Genomic DNA, 20,470 nt, shown 5'->3' on the forward strand with positions numbered 1-20,470 from the left:
GTTGAGGGGATTTTTTATTTATTTAAATTATTATTTTAAAAAATAGTTATTTAAATTAAATATAAAAATAAGACATTTTTTTATCACTTATTTTATTTTTACACCGACCTCGTTTTTTTAAAGGACAAATTCACTTTTTATGTTGAACTAATCCACTTGAACCCATAACCCAAGATCAAGTATCCATCTTTCTAATTAAATAGGTGAGCCCAAATGATGAAGCCCGGCCCAATAGCAACTCCCACTATGTAGATATATTACACGTATTTGTATGCACAAGGTTTCTTGTTCACAAAGACAACTCAAATCTCTCTCGAAGCACAATGGGTCAGGGAGCTTCCGGCGGTTTGAATCGGCAAGGTCTGCCGGGCGACAGAAAGAACGATGGCGACAAGAAGGAGAAAAAGTTCGAGCCAGCGGCTCCGCCTGCCAGAGTTGGCCGGAAGCAACGTAAACAAAAGGGGCCGGAGGCAGCGGCGCGGCTGCCGACGGTGACGCCTCTGAGCAAGTGCAAGCTTAGGCTGCTGAAGCTGGAGCGGATCAAGGACTATCTTCTAATGGAGGAGGAGTTCGTCAGTAACCAGGAGAGGTTGAAGCCGCAGGAGGAGAAGACTGAGGAGGATAGATCCAAGGTCGATGATCTGCGTGGATCTCCGATGAGTGTAGGGAATCTGGAGGAGCTGATTGACGAGAACCACGCCATCGTGTCGTCGTCTGTGGGTCCGGAGTATTATGTGGGGATTTTGTCGTTTGTTGATAAGGATCAGCTCGAGCCTGGTTGCGCCATTCTTATGCACAATAAGGTATGGGGATTTTAGGGTTTGGGGTTGGGAGAATTTGATTTGAAATTCTTGGTTTGAAAAGGTTAGTTTTATTGTGGAAATGTTATTTGGGATTTGGGGTTTTGTGAAGGAACGGAAATTTGCTATTTGGAATTAGGGCATTTTGGTTCCAGTTCAGAGGCGCAAATTGACCAAAAGCGTCCTAAGTTTAACCGAGAACGAAGCACAAAGTTCTGAGTTTTTAAGGGTTTTTTTTTTTTTTTTTTTGCTTGAAAATTTGTATTCGTACTAATTCCATATTGAGAAATATGGCTCAGATTGATTAGGGTGTTTCATTTACTGTTTTTCGAGCTGATGTGGTCCATTAAGAGGTTATGGATTTGATTCTTACCTGTTTGAATTAGAAGAAATGCACTTCCTAGAGAACCTCTGCAAAAGAAATTCTTTGTTAACTCTATCAAAAAAAAAGTATATATATATATATATTTAGGCATAGCCGGCAGTGTCCTGACCTTTCATCGTAGAGATGCTAGGCTCATTGGCTTATGAAAATGTAAGTCTAGTGATGGCTTGGGAAACCAAAAAAACATGAGCTGGTTATGATGTGGCCATGTTAATGTGTCCTTCCTGTAAGATCTTCATATTTACTGGAAGCTTTACATTGTAAGATGATTTTGCAATTATTTACTTTGTTATTTCATTCAGCAATATAAACATTGTGGAGTGTGTATTATTGGGTGGTGGCAGACTAGCAGTTACTGGCCCTTCAAGGGCTCTGCAAGTAGTCTACTATAAACTGATATATGATTTGATGATCATCATCTGTTTTATAGTTATGCATTCTTATTCACATCGAAGATGTAGTTCCTTCACCATCATAGTTTCAGGAGGTTCTTATATTACTTTGCGCTGTCTCATCAGGTTCTTTCTGTTGTTGGTCTTCTCCAAGATGAAGTTGATCCAATGGTGTCCGTAATGAAAGTTGAGAAGGCTCCATTGGAATCATATGCTGACATAGGAGGCTTAGATGCCCAGATACAGGAAATCAAAGAAGCAGTTGAACTCCCTCTAACACATCCTGAACTGTATGAGGACATTGGTATCAAGCCTCCTAAGGGGGTCATACTATATGGAGAGCCTGGAACAGGAAAGACCTTGCTTGCAAAGGTGTGTATTCATATTTGCTTCCTATCAAACTGGTGCATTACAATTTATCTGCCATTTTTTTTATCTCTGATTGTGCCATCCTCTTTATCCTTTCATTTTGGTTAAACTAGAATAGGCATTAACATGACAACTTTTCACTTGAGCGGTAAAACTTTGCTTGCATAGTGGCATGATGTAATGTTGTCTCTTTATCAGTTAATGCCACATGAGAACCGAGAGGCAGATTAGTGTTTTTCTTCCCAAAAGTTTCAGAGATCACTAAATTATTCATATGGTTGGGCCTTAAGTCTGCCTCATGTTTTGCTTCAGCTTAGCCTTGTGAAATGATTGCATGGATGGGTCATAAGTTTTTATCTTATACTTCACTTCAACTGAATACGTGGATGATTGAAAAGATGAAGAAAGAAAGAAACTGCAGCCTCTGTTATCTAGATTTCTATACATATCTCTTAACCCTGAATGGGTTATTATATAATGAACTCTTAGAAATTGTTTCATTGTTGCAGTGTCTATGTCAGCATAATAATTTATATATATAAAAAAAAAGTTGACCATCTTGGCACATGATAACACCTTGGGTACACTAACATGTTTCAAGACTCCAATTTGAAATTTTTTGCTGCCTTATGTTATTTAACTGATCTATAAAAGCAAATTGTAATAACTCACCCACTTGATCACAAGCAAGCATAGAGAAGATGGATATATTAGTGCAAGGAGTTCAATGGAATCAGCGGGAAGTTCAGGTTCTTGGAGGTTCGGTTTGTATTTAAATTTTTAAGAGAGGCCAAGTGGCTTACTTCTAGAATAGACATCATGCCAAGTGAACTACCCAATCCAATAATAGAGAGGCCTCTTTTCTTTTGTTTAAAAAAGGAAATTTGGTCTCTAGGAACTTGGAAATCATTTTTAAGCAACACCCTCAAGTCAGAAACTTTACAGTGCATAGGAGATGTTTCCATTCCATGATAGGATTTGTTTGTAGATTTTTTCTTATGGCATTATGAATAACTTAATGGGCTATTTGAATAAAAGGGATGAAATTATCCCTAATTTGTAAATCTAACCCTCCACTTTTTTTCAGCCAAAAAAAACATTCATTTTTGACAAAAATACCTTCACTTTCTTCTCCTTTTAAACTCACATGTAAATAATTGAAATGCTGAAGAGCATTTATATAAAAAATAGGTTACTTTTCAAGTTCAAAAGTGGGAGAGGTTAGATTTACAAATTTGGGATCTTTCCATCCCTTTTAATCAATTAATTCTAACGTAATCCAGTTAACCTATCAGAATTGAAACACTCAAATAAAATATATTGGTCAAATGGTATCTCATCCTTGTACACTCTAATATCTTTGTTTCTATTAATACAATTTGCTTCCTTTTCCTATCAAGGAAACAAAACCCTCAAATCATAAACAAGAGTTAAAATAGTTTCTCAAGCTGTAGTTCAGCTGTAGTAACCTCTAGTAATGAACCTGAGGTCATAAGTTTGAGTGTTCCTAGCATTTTAGTTGTGGAGGGTGGGTCCATATTACCAAAGATTTGCTTTTCTGGCTGTTGAGATACATGCCTCACTGTTGAGGTGGATTGGTGATCAAATGCTCACCAAAATAGGTTGCACTCGTTCAGTGTAGTGCTCACCTTGATCAAACTAGTAAGTTGGTTACCATAGTGGAGTGGTCCAAGTATTATCCCCAAGGATGGATGGTTGATGGCCTCAAAAGTGTAAAAAATCAGGATGCAAAAGGTATTCTTCAAAACAGTGGTTGTGAATTTAAGGTGACTTATAAAAGAAAAGTTAAAAAATGGAGTGTAAATTGGTAGAATGATCAATGCCACCTATATATATATATATATATAAAATGTAGAATGATCAATAAAAAACTGCAGATAACTATATCAATGAAAATTTTTTCAGATTTACATTTAATATGATTCTTGATCATTATGATGGCAATTGATCTTGATTTCAATCTATTTTTCATCAATTGTGATGAGAAGCATAAAATTCATCAACACCAATATTAAATTTTGCAATTAGTCTAGGTTATCAACCAATCTAAAGTTAGATCTCACTCTTTTAGTTATCCATTTTATACACTAACCTCAGCTTTTATCTCAAATTATCTCCTAATGTTATCTATAACAAATTCAATCTAACATTATGAAAGCATCAAGGTTTTCAAAGCATACATTGTATTCATATTAGATACAATTTAAAAGAGAACAATTTTAGAGAGAAAATAAAAATTATTATCAATATGATCTAATTCCACCATAAATCTCAATTGCTAATTCGATCTTAAAACACACTCACACACTTGCACACACACATAGCTTAACTCTTATAGTAAGTTGCTTTATGATTTAAAATAAAAGTAAAAAGTTTTTATTTTTTCTATTAAAACAAAATTGTTTTATAAAAAGTGATGAGTTTACAAACAAACAGTTTTAAAAATGACTTAAGTCTTAAAGCGACTCGCTTTTAAGCTTAAGTGAAAAAAAAAAGTTAACCAATGACTTTATGCTTAACGCTATTAAGTAATATTTTTTTTATCAGACTGTTAAGTAATATTACTTAATACTTAACACTATTAGGAGGAGCCTTTTGCTTCTAGGAAGGTGTTGGCCCCTAATGAGGGCAACGAAAGGAAAGAGGGTTCAATAATAGAGGCGGGGTCATGTGGTTTTGTTGAGCATTGTAACGCTATATGGATCGAATTGGAAAAGGAGGTTCGAAAAAAATGAGGAAACTCTAAAAAGAAGTCTTGTAGGAAGATGTGGGGCTGTTTAATTAGCCCTCGGACCTTGGTGTCTTGAAAAAATGGGCGCAGTTTAGCTGGCGGTTGACAGGGAAGCTCCATTTAGCTTTGTTGGGAGGGCCTTTAATCCTTTTTGAGTTCAAAGGTGTTGGCGAAGCTGAGAGGGTGCTTCACTTGGGTGTGAAATGGTTCAACATAAAAGTTTTTTCTTGGAGCGGTGGAACCCCTCGGTTGGATGCCTCAAGGAGGATAGGGATGAATGTGAAGTTTGGGTGAGAATCTTAGGACTCCCCTTGCATCTTTGGGGAAAAGTTTTATTTAAAAGACTAGGATAAGCTTGTGGGAAATTTGTGGCTATTGATTAAGACATGGTGGAGCATAGAAACCTGTAGTGCCAGAGTTTTGGTTGGGATTAGAGGGTAGAAAATTCCAAGTTCGTTGCAGGTTGTGGTGGGTACCTCTGTTTTTGCGGTTCAGCTATGGTGGGAGATCCCTTCTTGGTGGAGCAAGGTGGAGCCTCCTCTGAGTTACAGTGATTGGGGGCTGGAGAAGAAGGTGAGGTTGGGTCACACGCCAGAGAGAAAGTGGAAGGTGGTCCTCTGAAAAGGTAACAGTCCAAGTGTCGAAGGAAGATTGGAGGAACTTTGCAAAAGGAGGGTAAGGATGTGCTGCTGCAAGGATGGAGACTGACAAGTCTTCAATGCCTCTTCCCATGGCTAATAGGATGGGCATTGCTGCAAATCCTGGGCCTATTGGGCAGACCGTTGAGGCAGTGGGCCTTTCAAATGGGCCTTGTCTCAGCTTGGGCCCATTGGAGGAAAGAGGGACTAGAAGGCCAACATTTGTTGGTGAGGCCCATGGGTCCTCCTTCGGCCAACCCAAAGCCCCTTTTTTATTGTCTAAAGGGAGCTAGGTTGGGCTTCTTAAGTTTGGGCCGTTCATACCCCAGCCCTCGTCTTTGGAACCCATGTGTTTAAGTGCACAGGAAAGTAGGGCTGCTCCTTCTTTGGAGCTATTCAATGACCCTCTCCTAAAGACAGAGGTTCAGGGTCCAGTGGAGTGAATTTTGGGGGTGAATGAAGCAGTTGGTTTTCAAGGTAAGTCCTCACTTGTGCTCTCTTCTTCTCCGGCTGGGCCTTCTGCTCTAGCTGATGGGGTGGTTAGATTGGCAAGGCCGGCGTCTCTCATGGGGTCTTTTTCTTTGGGATCTCGGCTGCTTCGAATGATGCTCCAAGATGGAAGGCTGTTGGATCTCACGGGGGAATGAAGAGAAGGGTCCCTTGAGTAAGGAAGTGGTGGGTAAGGTTGAGAAGATGAAAGGTAGGTGGTTGGTTGGAGGGGGAGGAGTTTTGCTCTGCAATTATACCCAGCACATTTTCCGAGTTCAGTAGTTTTTTGGGGCTGCTAGCTGGTGGGTTTTGAAAAGGAAATTACTGCTTTTTTGAAGAAAATGGAGTCAAGAAAAGTACAGGGTTAAGGTCTCAAGGGGAAGTAGGAAATTTTCATCTTCATGTTTGGAGGGGGAAATCCGAAAGCTTGACTGTTTAGTGAATTACAATGGAACTCCTCTCACTGTCAAGGGGAAGGGGGCCAACTTTCTAGGGGTTTAGGTTTGTTTGCTGTTTGGGTGGTTTGTATTATCTTTGCCCCTTCTTTCTCTTGCTAGCCTTTAGGCCTTTTTTGTAAATTATGTATGTACTTGGCTGCACCTTTTGCTAGCGCCTTTTAATCCATTCTCCTATTTACCTATAAAAAAAAAAAAAAAAACTTTACACTATTAAGTAATATTTAGATTTAAGTTAAGTTAAAGCTCTTTGGATTTGAGACAAAAAACAAACATCACCTTAGCCTCTCATAGGTGGAGAAAAGCTCTCACAACTAGTGTTTCGCAAGAAAGAAAATGAAATGAATTGCAAGAAAATAAAATAGGTGGAGAGAATGTCAATTACGACACCATCAACTTAAAATGAGCTACAAGTCTCATGCAAGAGATCACAACTTATAGTAAATCCATATTCTAGGACATTTGGCAAGTTTTCATAGGGCTCTAGATCCTTGCAAGAACCTTCTCATAAGCTTGAGAATGCTTGAAGTTGCAAAATTCGAATCACAGCTGTTGTGGCCAAGAATCTGAAGTTGAGTTGCCTGTTCAAAGTTGGAGTGGCTGAAAAGTGTAATTTCAAATGGTCTGAAGCTTTTGAAATGGGTTCGTCGAATTGGTAGTCCTCCATTCAAAGTTAATACCTGATGCTGCTGCATTTTGAAGAGCCTACTTGAATCTGGCATACTCTATTCAAAATGACAGTCATTTGCTGGCACGGTTTGAAGGCTTCATTGGAACTGACCTTCCTCCATGCAAAGTGGCGGTATGCTGCTGGACAAGTTTGAGTAGCTTGTTTGAACTTCTCTTCTCCCCATTTGAAATAATGCAGCCTTGCATGAAATTTGGAATGGCCTACTCCAAGTGATCAAACACTTTCCTAGATTGATGTTTTACTACTCCAAGTGACAAGTTTGAGTAGATAGGCTCCAGAAGCATATCTACAAGCTTGCCAAAGTCTATTTATTCTTACCTATGCAAAAACATTATGAAAACAATTTGAGTAACAAACTAGAGCTTAACAATAAGTATGGCATAAAAAGTGATGATAACAACTCAATTGTGTATAAAAGCATAGTAAAATCCCATAAGAAAGTGTACCTTTGAGCCGTTATCAATTCCCTGTTATCAAAATAAATAAATAGATAAACAAGAGTTAAAATACCCATGGAATCAAGCCACTGTAGATTTAGCTTAAGCACTAAATCAGTCTCTCAGATATCATTAGTTATTAAATGAAAACAACATTATAGGATTCTACCAATTTACTGAAAATACTGTTATTGTAAAAAAAAAAAAAAAAAAAAAAAAAAAAAAAAAGAAAAAAAAAAAAGAAGAAAAATATTAGACAACAGTTATGATCTAGCAGAAAGAAATGTGAAGAGCCAACTTAAGAAATATAAGCAAATAGGATAAGCTAAAGCAAAAGAAAATGATGGATGCCATTGTAATCTAATGGATAGAAAAAATTGAGGAGGAAACTTATTCAACATTAGCGAATAGAAGAAATTAAAAGAAAAGCTCATCAGCATCATGTGAAAAATTAAAAGGTGAAAGTGAATTAAGCTTTATTTTCTGATGTGTTTTTCCCTTGTTTACACTTTGATCTCCACTATGAATGATGTACCTTGAGGTATACTTGTTCTATGGTGAACCTTGGGGGTGCTTGATTGTGTTCTTTTTTAATCATGGTTTTGTATCTTATGCCTTTGGTCCTTATTAGCTGCACATGTTGAGTAAGCTTCAGGGCATTTTTGTATGCCACATCTCAAAGCCATACATGCCTGAAAAATCGTTGAATTTGGGTGCTGTGTTGCATATACGTTGAATAACCATATGAAAAAATTGATTTGTAGATATGTTTATTTGTGCTTGATATCTGGTGTTTGGTTCAGTCATAACTTAGCATTTATAAATGTTATCATATAAGTGAACAGTAGATGGGAACTTTTTGGGTTTATAGAGTTGTGTATTAGAAGTTTTGTTTTTCATTTTTCCTTTTAATGTGTGCTATTGTGTGTCATGTGTTCAGTTATCCACATGTGCACTGTATTAGTGTTGTGCATGTTGTTAAAGGTTGCATTTTTGCAGCTGTGAGCATGCCACAGGAGCTGTACCTCACATTGCTTGCTTTTTATGATTTTTCTGATGATAGTGTCTTTGTTATTTACTTTTCTTATATTCTTGTTTAGTTGAAGATCAGAGTAGCTTCCCTGTGTCAAAATCGTTCTAAACTTGCAACTCTCATTTATGTACTCAGGCAGTTGCAAACTCTACATCAGCAACTTTCTTACGAGTTGTTGGCAGTGAGTTAATTCAAAAATATTTGGGAGATGGGCCAAAATTAGTGAGGGAGTTATTTAGAGTTGCTGATGATCTCTCACCTTCAATTGTCTTCATTGATGAAATTGATGCAGTTGGTACAAAGAGGTGAGTCAATGAACATTAGTGATGAAAAATCATATTTTTCAAGTTCCTTTTTTTTTTTTTTTTAATTATCAAATATTCCTTGCAGGTATGATGCTCACTCAGGTGGTGAACGTGAAATCCAGAGGACCATGTTGGAACTGCTAAACCAGTTAGACGGTTTTGATTCAAGGGGAGATGTCAAAGTGATTCTTGCAACAAACAGAATTGAAAGTTTGGATCCAGCTTTGCTTCGGCCTGGTCGAATAGATAGGAAGATTGAATTCCCTCTTCCTGACATTAAAACAAGAAGACGTATTTTCCAGGTACATGTGTGTTTAAGATTATGCAAATGCAATATTCACTATATTTTCATCCAACTTCTTGTGACGACTGAATCACCAAACCTGGCTTGATTACTATTACTAAGCAAATCTCATTTATTTAAATTGCAGATACACACATCAAGGATGACATTGGCTGATGATGTTAACTTGGAAGAATTTGTTATGACTAAGGATGAGTTTTCTGGAGCTGATATAAAGGCAATATGCACTGAAGCTGGTTTGCTTGCTTTAAGAGAACGGCGTATGAAGGTGAGGCTTGCTCTTCTATTTCCTCTTATAGCAAGGAAGGAAATTCCATTGACTAATAATTGTGTATGTGTGAGCACTGCATGCATGTATGATTTTTTCTTTCCCCTTTTTGTTTTTGCATGTGTGGGAGAGGTTGGGGTTGCATTTTGCTTGTTCACTAGAACTGGGAGTATAGTTTTGCAGAGCAAGTGAATTTTCTTTAATAGGCAACAGAAGTATCATTAATAAAAAAGGCAAATGTACAAAGAAGATAGAGATCCTTCAGGGAATATATATAAATAGGAAAATGAAAAAAGTCCACAGTAAGGTAAGTATTGTTATTTGGTGAGAAGTTTGCTTGCATTTAGGTATATGCACTTAATCATTAACTCTTGATTATAAGGAATGCTTTCTAAACTATAATATATGATTAAACCCTCAAAATGTTAATGAATCTTTGAAGTTGTTGAATCCGCAACTTTGAAGCTAATTTTCAACAATTTAGTGCCAAGAAAGAATAAAGTTCTTTGAGACTATTTGCCTTTCCTTTGGCTCTTGGGATGGGAAGCAGGTAAAATAAATTCCTTGGCAAACTGACCATCTCAGCTCATCATCCATTTAAAAAAACCCATTTTCTATGACAAGAGGCCTTAAAGTTTGTTAAGATCCTTTTCTCAACCATACTAGACCCCTTTAAATTTGGGCACTAACCCGTTAGAGGAGAGATTCACTTTCTTCATTCCAAGGCCCAGTTTCTTTGATTGTTTGGTGTTGTTGGCCTGTTGTTCTGCTGCTAATGTTATCTCTCCAATAAAATGAAGATTCAGTGCAGGAGCTTTAAGTTAACCCTAGTTGTACTTAAAACAAAAACACAAAAATATAGAGAAAAAAAAAATAGAACTTCTAGTGGTTGACATGGGTGGACCCAGGTATTGCGTCAAAAATTATCTAACTCCCCAGTTGTCCATGGGAAGAACCATCTGACAAGTATTAAGTTATGAAAGTAGCATATGCGTTGCTGTGATTTCAAGGTGTTCCAGGAAGAAGTTGAATGCATTACCTGACTACATGTTTGCTGATTTTAGTCACCTAGGACCAGGATCCCAATTAAATTTGACTGGTTAAATACTGTGCTTCAGGTGACACATGTAGACTTCAAGAAGGCAAAGGAGAAGGTGATGTTCAAGAAGAAAGAAGGGGTGCCGGAAGGACTTTACATGTGAAAACACTGCTACATATGTACTCCAAGATTATGGATATTGCTTGCTTGCTTTTTTTTTTTTTTTCCTTCTGTGGTTTCTTCTAGGTATTGCACATTTCATTTTAAAGTTACACTTCTTCCCCTGTGTTTTAGACACATTAGTACAGCATGATAGCAGTCCTTTATGATTGGACAAAGCATGTGTTTTTGAAGCAATCCCTTGAACTTAGAAGCAAGTGATGAACTTCTGACCCTTGATCTTTTTAAGTTATCGCACATTTTATTTTAAAGTTACTGATCTTGCAAAAACCCTTGAATTTAGAAGCAAGTGATGAACTTCTGACCCTTGATATTCTTCATGGTTCACCTTCCATCCGTCTGTTTAGTTGTGTGGGATATTTGCAGACCACATGAAATGTCCATTTTGTGGTCCTATCCTGATGAGGAAGGGCGGTTTGCAGTTGAATGAATTTCTGCCTTAAGTGCTCCAGAGTCCAGAATCGAGATGTGGTTGAATGGGATCAGATCTTTGCGAATCTAATCGTAAGTTTCATAATTTACATGATTAATTGTTTGGATCAAGAAAGCTACCTTTATAAACATGGTGAGATTTTGATCTTTCAAATAAAATACATACCACTCTACTTCGATCAATAAAGCTCTCTACTTTGACTAGTTCTACATAATTGTATCGGTTTAGAATGACTGAAAGAAACCAACGATCTGAATCCTAATCATGTTATTTGATTGGATTCAAAGGAAAATGGAAAAGAAGAACCGAGGAAGACGGGATTATCCAAGAGAGAACAGGGAGAAAAATACTGCCTTGAATATGCTGTAGTCTCTTTTTCTATGTTACGCTATAACAAAAATTTACAATATTTACACAATCTGACATGTAGATTCTTCTCACGCCTTGGACTGATGCTCTCCATTTAAGGCCTAAGAAATGGTTCTGGAATTACTCCCAACATTCCCCGCATGCGCAACTGTTGGTCACACAGGCAGTTTGTGAGATTGGTTTGGTTAGTACATTTGCAATCTGATCAACGTTGGGCACAAATCTGACTTCAAGTTCTTTATGAGTTACTTTCTCCCTCGTAAAATGTACGTTGACCTTCATATGTTTCGTTCAACAATGATGCACAAGATTCCCAGAGAGCTTCTACTCTTAAGATTGTCACACCAAAAAATTGCACTTGATGATGACAAATTGAAGGGCACCGATGACATTGTGATGAAGAGCAGAATTGTCAAGTGATTACTATCTTGAGGGCTCAATTTCTTTCTAGGTTGGTTGGAGTGGAAGCAAATTTGACGCCAGGCATTTTAGTCTATTGCAACAAATCTTTAGTGTACTTCGATTGGCATGAGTGAAGTGCTCGTTATCAAGAAAAGTCTTAGGATAGAATCCTTAAAAATACGCTATGATGTAACAATAATGTTTATATTATGATTTGGTTTCACTTTACTATCTCTTTTATGCATTATAGTTTATTTGAGAAATCATACCTACATCATTTGCATTATAAACTTAGGAATATTAGGAACATAGTTTTAAAAGGCACTAGTTGTAGCCTAAGATGCGGGCTTTAGTGAAGTGAGGTACACTCTAATTTAAATATATAATTTCATATAATATGGTTTAATTTAATATCTATTTATTTTTCTTAAGCACATATATCATTAAATATCATCCAAATTTTCAATTTAATCAACAAAAAACATTAAAAAAAAAAAAGAAAAAGAAAAAACCTCTAAGCATCATAATTGTTGATCCATATCCAAATGCAAAGTTTCCAAATAAAAAAATGAAATTGTCAACATGCAAATATATGTCCAAAATTCAAAAACATCATTAAAAAAACATTTAATTAACAAATTTGTTCACAATAATCAACATCCTTCAAATCTGCAAAGCCATCATTACATTTTTAGTCCTCCCTATTTTCCTCCTTTGTTGAATCAATCATTTCTTGATCTTCGTCTATTGATGAAAGTGTAAATATGGTTTTAGAGCTTAAATCTATTCCCCTTGATGTTGGTATTTTGCTTGAGCTTGCTATAACTTTAGCATCAAACCTAGCCTCCTTAGCTCCAATAGCTCTAGCAACATCAAGGGGTGTTAAATCATCATCATCAAATACAAAATCATCTTGTGCACCTCCATGAGGATCTTCATCTTCTATTCTTCCTATCTACCATGTTGGAATATCTAGATTGCTCCTTTCCAAGCCCTAGTGTCGTAGGGGTGCACACAAATAACTTCATAAGGATCTCTAGATCTATGCAATGAAAGCATATGTCATATAAAAATTGTAGATCTTAGATCCATGTGTTCAAAAAACTTTACTTGCAATCTTGATGTTCCTACATCAATTCCTATCGATGAAGAGTTAGGTGAGGATCTCAAATACCTCACGATTTTTCGCTTGATGGCTCTCTCTTTGAACCTTGGCATTTGAAGATGGTGGAATACTCTTCTTAAGGAAGGAGGGTAGGACTTTCTCTCTCTCTCTCTCTCTCTCTCTTTGTGGAAAATTGAATAGAAAGATTATCAATATGAAAGCCTTAAACCCCTAAGGAGATTTATATAAACTTCCTTGTGGGCTTAAGTGACTTGAGTTCATCTTGTGTTTGAGTCATTGAATTTAGCTCACTTAGGCCCTAAATAATTAATTAGCCCTAGTGAGCTTTAATTAATTACTTAGTGTTAGGAATTTGAGGCTAATCCAAACTATGGTAATCACCCTATAGGGGGGGGGGGGGGGGGGGGTAAATAGGGTGATGGTCTCTTTTTCCCAAATTTAAACTATATAAAAATAAGAGACAATTATATGCAAATATATAATAAACAAAATAAACACAATTGCATATAATTTAAAAGAGTAAGGGAAGAGAGAGTGCAAACACAAGATTTATAGTGGTTCGGTGCAACCCGGCCTACATCCACTCTCCTCTAGCTTCAATCCCAAGCTTGAGGTTCCACTAATTCAAGGCTTCCAAACCAAGCCTTCAAGCAATACAATTGGATTATGGTTCCAATCCACCCTCTTGGACTTTTGGCTCCAAGCACCCTTTACACTTCTCAAGAGATACCACACTCTTGGAAAACTTCCTCTCAAGGATATACAAATAAAGATCTCACAAAATCCTAGTAATAGAACTTTAGGCTCAAAGATACAAGAAAAACTAGGATTGAATGGTGCACTAAAGATATGCAAGTTTTGGAACAATGGTGCACTCAAAACACTTCTTCAAAGGCTCAAATATATTCAAGAAAGGTTTAGGAAGGTTAAGTTCTTTAAACAATGAAGATTGGAGCCTTTTTATAGAAGAAAAAAGTCAAACTAGCCGTTTGGGGTTCGACCGGTCGAGCTGAGGGTCGACCGGTTGACTAGCCGTTAGCATTTAATGCTTGGCAGGTGACCGTTGGGCCTCGACCGGGCCTCGACCGGACCTCGACCGGACGAGGTTCAACCTTGACCGGTTGAACAACCGTTCTGGAAGAAAGAGAAAATTTTTGCATTTTTCGAACGGTCGACCGGGTACTGTTCATACCCCTCAACCGGTTGAGCTGAGGGTCAACCGGTTACTGTTCATAACCTCAACCGGTTGAGCTGTGGGTCAACCAGTTACTGTTCATCCGGTTCAACCGGTTGAGCCATTTTTGGCTCAACACTCAACTTTTTCAATTTAAAACCTTTAAAACAAGTTTGGAAAATATTTGACACAAGGTTTTAATTGAAAACATGAAATCATCCAATTTTAAAAGGATTTAAAATGAATTAATTCTTGGATGATTTTGGTACATAAGTAAAGAATGTAATGCATGAAAAAACCTAGTGCACCAACAACCTTACAAGGAGATCTTATGAAGCTTGGGTCTTGAAAAGCACTTCTCTTTGAGGTGGTCTTCTTCTTCATGATTTCTCTTTGGCTTGATATGTCTTTGTAATTGCCACTTTGGAAATCATCTTGCCTAATCACACTTAAATTATAATCATTAGTTCTAAACCTTGTTTTGTTATCATCAAAATCAAGATTAACCAAACCTTGGTTTCACACTTAGTCAATCCAAAAAGACCATTCATTCACAAGCTATTATGCAATTTTGCATATTTACTAAAATGCTCTTATGTAAACATGTGAATAAATAACCTAACTATCCCTAAAAAATGTGTCACCAAGGGAATAAAAGTTCGAGCGGGGACCATTGGGACCCATAAAAAAGTATTAGCTCCCTTAGAATCTAATTTTGACGTTAACTTAACATCTCACTATAGGGAGTCAATTGTACTTCACCATCCTATGATATTAAATCAAGATGGAAAACTTGAGTCCATGACCTACTAATTATTGCATGCAAACTCTCCATGAATTAGTATTCATAATCTAACGAAATAAACATTATCAACCTCTCAAGATTACCTCTACCATCTTTAAGTTTTGGATCCTCCTATTATGTGCTCAATTGACATACTTTAGCTCTTGAACAACAATGTCAAATTCCATTGAATGAAATACTATGGCCATAGATTTCATGATCACATGTCCTTAGGATCACCAAAGGGGGCATGCTGCTTCAAACTCATGAGTTATCGTGGTCTCTATCTTGAGAATATATATTGTCACCTACCCTAATCAATAGCGACTCAATCCATAATGAATATATAACCACCTTAGGGTCTTACCCGTAGGGTAAAGCCATCAAATACCTTAAGGTTCAATATTTTCTTAAGGTTGAGAGTCTATACGACATAATTAGATTGGTAAAGTCATTACTACTCGATAGTCAATTTTATGATTCACCATAGGTATTGTCTAATGTGTAACCATACACACTAGTCCACTCACCATGAGAAACTTAACCCAATGATTAAGGCTAATCATCCTTCTAAATAAGAGGTAATGCACTACAATCTCAAATGGATTGTCTAAGTCCATGAACCAGTCATGAACAACTCATTTACTTAGAAGAAACCTATGACTTGGATCTTTTATATAACTCCTAATGCACCCAATTCATTACAATGCAAGTAATGTAGACTTAAATGCTTTAATATAGATAATGCATAAATATATAATAACAAAGGAGAATTGGAATCATAATATAAATGTTAATGAATTTTATTCATTTTTACATCATGTCATGCTTTTAAGGGTTCTATTCATTTATATCTATATATTTCAAGGAAATTAGGTTAATGGTGTCATATTGATTGTATCTTCTTTTCAAGGCTCGATTATCCTTAATGTACACCAAATTATTTATCATTGATGAGCTAACCTATTTCTCCTCTTTTTATGAATCTATAAAAATTTATGAACACATAAATATATTTTAAAGTTTTAAGTTACATTTAAGGCTATATTGTTTGTAATTAGTTTAACTACTTACATTTTCAAAGATAGTCCAATTTTGTTCACAACTCGAAGCACTACATGTTAGGCTGAGGACTTTCATCCCAAACCTTTGCAAATTTGGAGCTAAGGCTCCATATGCAACTCAACATTCAATTGTAGTATAGATATCAATAATTGAGTGAAACAATTCATCTATTTTTTTTTTTAAAAAAAAAAATACAATACAAGCATTTAAATAAACAAAACTAACTAACTTGGTGGTCTAGTTTTCCTTGTCCTAATAGTTAATTCATTCTTAAAGAGTCTTCAGTTGTTTGTGTACAAACTCACTTTTCCCATAATTTTTTCTTGCTTAAGAGGGTCTCATGTCAACCTTAAGATGCATTTATATAAATTGTCAATAATATTTGCATTATGCTTTAATTTTGGTTTATCATAGAAGAATTCCCGATTTAAAAAGTACCCACCCTCATATAAAGCTTGATGAAGCTGAATCCTCCATCTTTTATTAATGATTTTGAAGATTTCTTTGTACTTATCTTCATTTCTATTAAAAAATTTAACAATCGTCTCTTTATCTCTATTCATGGCCTCATAGATGTATCTCATAAGATCTTTTCTTTCACTATCAACCAAATGAAGCACACAAATAAGGGGACTTGAAACCTTTAAGGAAAAGATAATAGTGTTCTAAAATGAAGGCATTAGAATTGTGTTGGCTATAGTTTTCCCCTTTTGCTCTTTTACACATTTGCTATCATTTCCATGATTATTTCCATTTCCATGACCTACCTTTTGAACACCAACTATTGCAATATTGACAATTACATTTTGTAGACCAATTTGTGAATTAGAATTCAACTATTCAATATAAACTATCGAGTCATATTTTGATCCAACACTAGCCAACAAAATCATTATAAGACCCTTATTAATTAGAGCTACTCTAAAGATAGCCAAATGGTCTGCAATCCACTTGATCTTGTTAATGTAATTAGCTTTTGAGATGAAGCCTTTTTTGGTTGTTTGCATTTAGATTCTTAGTTGAAGCACCTTGCATTTGAAGGAGAGGCAAACAGATGCACCAAAACTTCCTAGACTTCCAGTGAAATGGTACACCCCACAATCAAACAAGCAACACGTTTTAACATCAAGGTAATCATTCAACCTAAGATCAATTAATCCTATCTTTGCTAATAAAAATACTTTGGATTTAACATTTTATTAATGCTAAAGGAATTACCTTTAGCATTGATGGACTCATCTAAACAAGGTTTCTTTCTAGTAACAAAACCATCAATGACATGACCTCGAAGATTAGGAAGGATTTGTGATCTCCAAATAAGATAATTTTTTCTCTTTAGCTTGATTGGTAGAGTGAAGTTGAGATTGGAAATAATTGAATAAGACTAACAAAAAAGGATGAATCAACTATTGGATTTGTGGTAGTACTAGGAATAACAATGGTGAATAGGAGTGTTGGGATAAAGCCTTGGAAAGCATGACATGATATGACAAATTAAGATTCATTAATAAATTTATTTATTTATGTTTCCAATTCCCTTTATTATCTGAGCATTTATGCTCATATCACTTACATTATATATGATTTAGGTGCATTAAGAGTTAAACAGAAGATCCAAGTCATGGGTTCTTTGCAAGATGATAAGTTGTTCACAGTTAGTTTATGGAATTGAGAAATCCAGTAGAGATTATAGGACACTACTCCTAATTGGAGGGATGACTTATCTTAACCATCATGCTGAGATTCTCATGGTGAGTACACCAGTGTGTATGGTTACACATTGGACAAAATCTACAATGAATCATGACATAAGTCTATTAGTTGTCATGATTCACCAAACTATTATACTGCATGGACTCTCTGCTTGAAAATATATTAAGTCTATGTTGAAATCAATAGGAGGCTTTAACCTATAGGTGAGATCTTAATATTGTCATATATCCCCACATATTGGGTCACTATTGATGGAGGTTGGTGGTAATGAGTATTCTTGATAGGCACACCATGATATCTCATAGGATTGAGACAATATGTCTCATTGGGTGATCCAAAGGACATTTGATCAGGAAGACTATGACTATAACAATTCCTTTAGTGGAATTTGACATATGCTTCTTGAAGTTAGAGCATGTCAATTGATCACATAATAGGATTTGAGAGACAATCTTGATAGGTTGATAGAACTACCTTATTAGATTGAGAACACCAGTTCATAAGGAGTATGCATTTAGTAGATAGTAGGTCACGAACTCGAACTTCACTTTGTAATTTCATAGGATATTGTATTGTAGTTGATTATCTCTAGTGAAATGTTGAATTACCTTTATAATTGGATTATGAGGGAGTTAGTATTTTTTTATGAGTCTTAGTGGTTCCTACTCAAGCTCTTATTTTATAACACTAGATCTTATTAAATTACTTTTTTGGACTGGGTTGATTAATTAATTAGAGTCCAATTGGACTAATACATTAATTAAGATTCAAGTGGATTGGATTAGGTAACCCAAGTCTAATTTGGACTCAAGTTACTTAAGCTTGTAAAGAAACCTATAAATGCCCCTTTAGGGGTTAGAACTAACATACTTTTTGACACTTTGTCTTCTAGAGAGGTTTTTCCAAAGAGAAACCCTAGCCACCTTTAAGAAGAAAGAGAAGTTTACACTTCTCTTACGTGTCTAGATTCATGTGAGAAAAGATCAAGTAGAAGAACATTGGGTAGACAAGATCTTCAACGTCTTCAACAACTTCTACGGATTGGAATTGGCCTAGGAACATCTAGATCGTAAATATGCTCACCATATCTCTAAATCTAGCTCCTTATATGGTTTTTTATGTCATGTTTTCAATTGTGTTTGATCTAAAGAAGCTTAGGGTTAAATGCATGCACCTTATTCGATTCTAGGTCGGGAAACACAGTAATCTAGGGTTCCCAACAAAGAGTAATAACATTGGTTTTATGTGGCTTTAATACCATGATTGGATTTGAAAAATATGAAAAAGAAAAATTAAGCATGACTAGGGAATATTTTAGAGAAAATAGGAAGACCCCTTTCTCTTTTCCTCTATTTATACTATATATTGTTTTTTTATTTTGCAATACTTATATATAATCAATTCTTCTCGGCTATGTTTGGTTCTCGGAAAATGCTAAGGAAAGAAAAAAAATTATGTGGAAAATTATTTTCTTTAGTTTGGATTACATGGAAAATATGATGGAAAAAAAATACAAAGGAAAATATGATGGAAAATATCATAATATTTTCCCTATTATTTTCCTTAAAAAATAATGAGGAAAATAAGAGAAAAAGAGAAGGAAAAAGTTGGGGAAAATTTATCGGGCTCTTCACCGGTTGCTATGCCCCCCCCCCAACCCCCAACCCCCGTCTCTCTCTCTCACCGCAAAACTGAATTCATAAACTCAGTCATTTGCTACACTTTGACTGTGCTGCTTTCATGACCGACGACACACCTTCCACCACCACCACCAACCCTCTCCTCCCCCCTAGCCGGCGGTGGTTCAGCTCCCTCCGTCTCAAAACCACTCTCTCCGCCGAGCTTGGGGGCTCTGTGGGCGACCTGGGCACCTACATACCCATCGTTCTAACTCTCAAACTGGTCAACCACATGGACCTCTCCACAACCCTCATCTTCACGGCTCTCTACAACATCTCCACCGACTTTCTCTTCAGCATCCCAATGCCTGTCTAGCCCATGAAGTCCATCGTTGTCGTCGCCATCTCCGACCCCCTCCTCTCCCTCCCCCAAATCGTTGTCGCGGGTCTCTCCACTGCCGCCACCCTCTTCATCTTCGGCGCCACCGGCCTCATGTCCCTCTTCTACCGCTTCATCCCCTCCCCGTCGTCTGCGGTGTCCAGTTCTCCCAGGGCCTCGCCTTCGCCTTCTCCGCCATCAAATACATCTGTTACAACCAGGACTTTTCCTCCGAAAAATCCGGTCCGCCTAGAAATTGGCTCGACCTCGACGGAATCGCACTTGCCCTTTTCTCTATTCTGTTCTTGGTCTTGTCACTGGTTCTAGTGATTTTGGCGATGAAGCTATCTCCTTGGGTGTTCATGAAGAAGAAAATGATTCTATGAATCGCTCTCGCCGTCGTGTGCGACGGAGAATGAGGATTATGTCGTCAATTCCAGCTGCTTTAATTGTTTTTATACTAGGCTTGGTGCTTTGCTTTATTCGAGACCCTTCAATTGTGAAGGATCTTTGATTTGGTCCATCTAGAATCCATCTACGGGAAGATTGAAAAATTGGTTCTTTCTCTGATTTTTAGAAAATAAGAATATAAAATTTATTTTATTATTCTATAAATTGATAACCATACGAGACAAATTATTGAATTTATTTTCCTTTCATTTTTCCTTAACTTTTTTTTTTTCATAGTTAACCAAACAAAAAAAATAATTTTTTTTCCCTTGAATTTTTGATGAATAACCAAACAAACGAAAAAATTTATATTACTTTCCTTACCTTTTTCTTTCCTTCCATTTTTCCTTCCAATTTTCTTTCTCTCGCATTTTCCGGGAACCAAACATAGCCCTCATGTCTTGTGCTAGTGCTCTCTG

General features: G+C 36.4%; 1 protein-coding gene and 1 pseudogene across 1 annotated transcript; both read left to right on the forward strand.

Annotated features, from left to right (window-relative positions):
* Nucleotides 1–290: 290 nt before the first annotated feature.
* Nucleotides 291–10,792, forward strand: LOC117918369 (26S proteasome regulatory subunit 4 homolog B). Its single transcript, XM_034834963.1, has 6 exons — nt 291–803; nt 1,704–1,949; nt 8,577–8,746; nt 8,832–9,048; nt 9,178–9,318; nt 10,437–10,792. Exons 1-6 carry the CDS (start codon nt 324–326, stop codon nt 10,518–10,520), a joined length of 1,338 nt encoding a protein of 445 aa, XP_034690854.1. The 5' UTR covers nt 291–323; the 3' UTR covers nt 10,521–10,792.
* Nucleotides 10,793–19,343: 8,551 nt separating this feature from the next.
* On the forward strand, nt 19,344–20,151 carry LOC117918152 (annotated as a pseudogene).
* Nucleotides 20,152–20,470: the final 319 nt, after the last annotated feature.

This window comes from Vitis riparia, chromosome 7, assembly GCF_004353265.1.
Source record: "Vitis riparia cultivar Riparia Gloire de Montpellier isolate 1030 chromosome 7, EGFV_Vit.rip_1.0, whole genome shotgun sequence".
In the NCBI taxonomy this organism is placed as follows: Eukaryota; Viridiplantae; Streptophyta; class Magnoliopsida; order Vitales; family Vitaceae; genus Vitis; species Vitis riparia.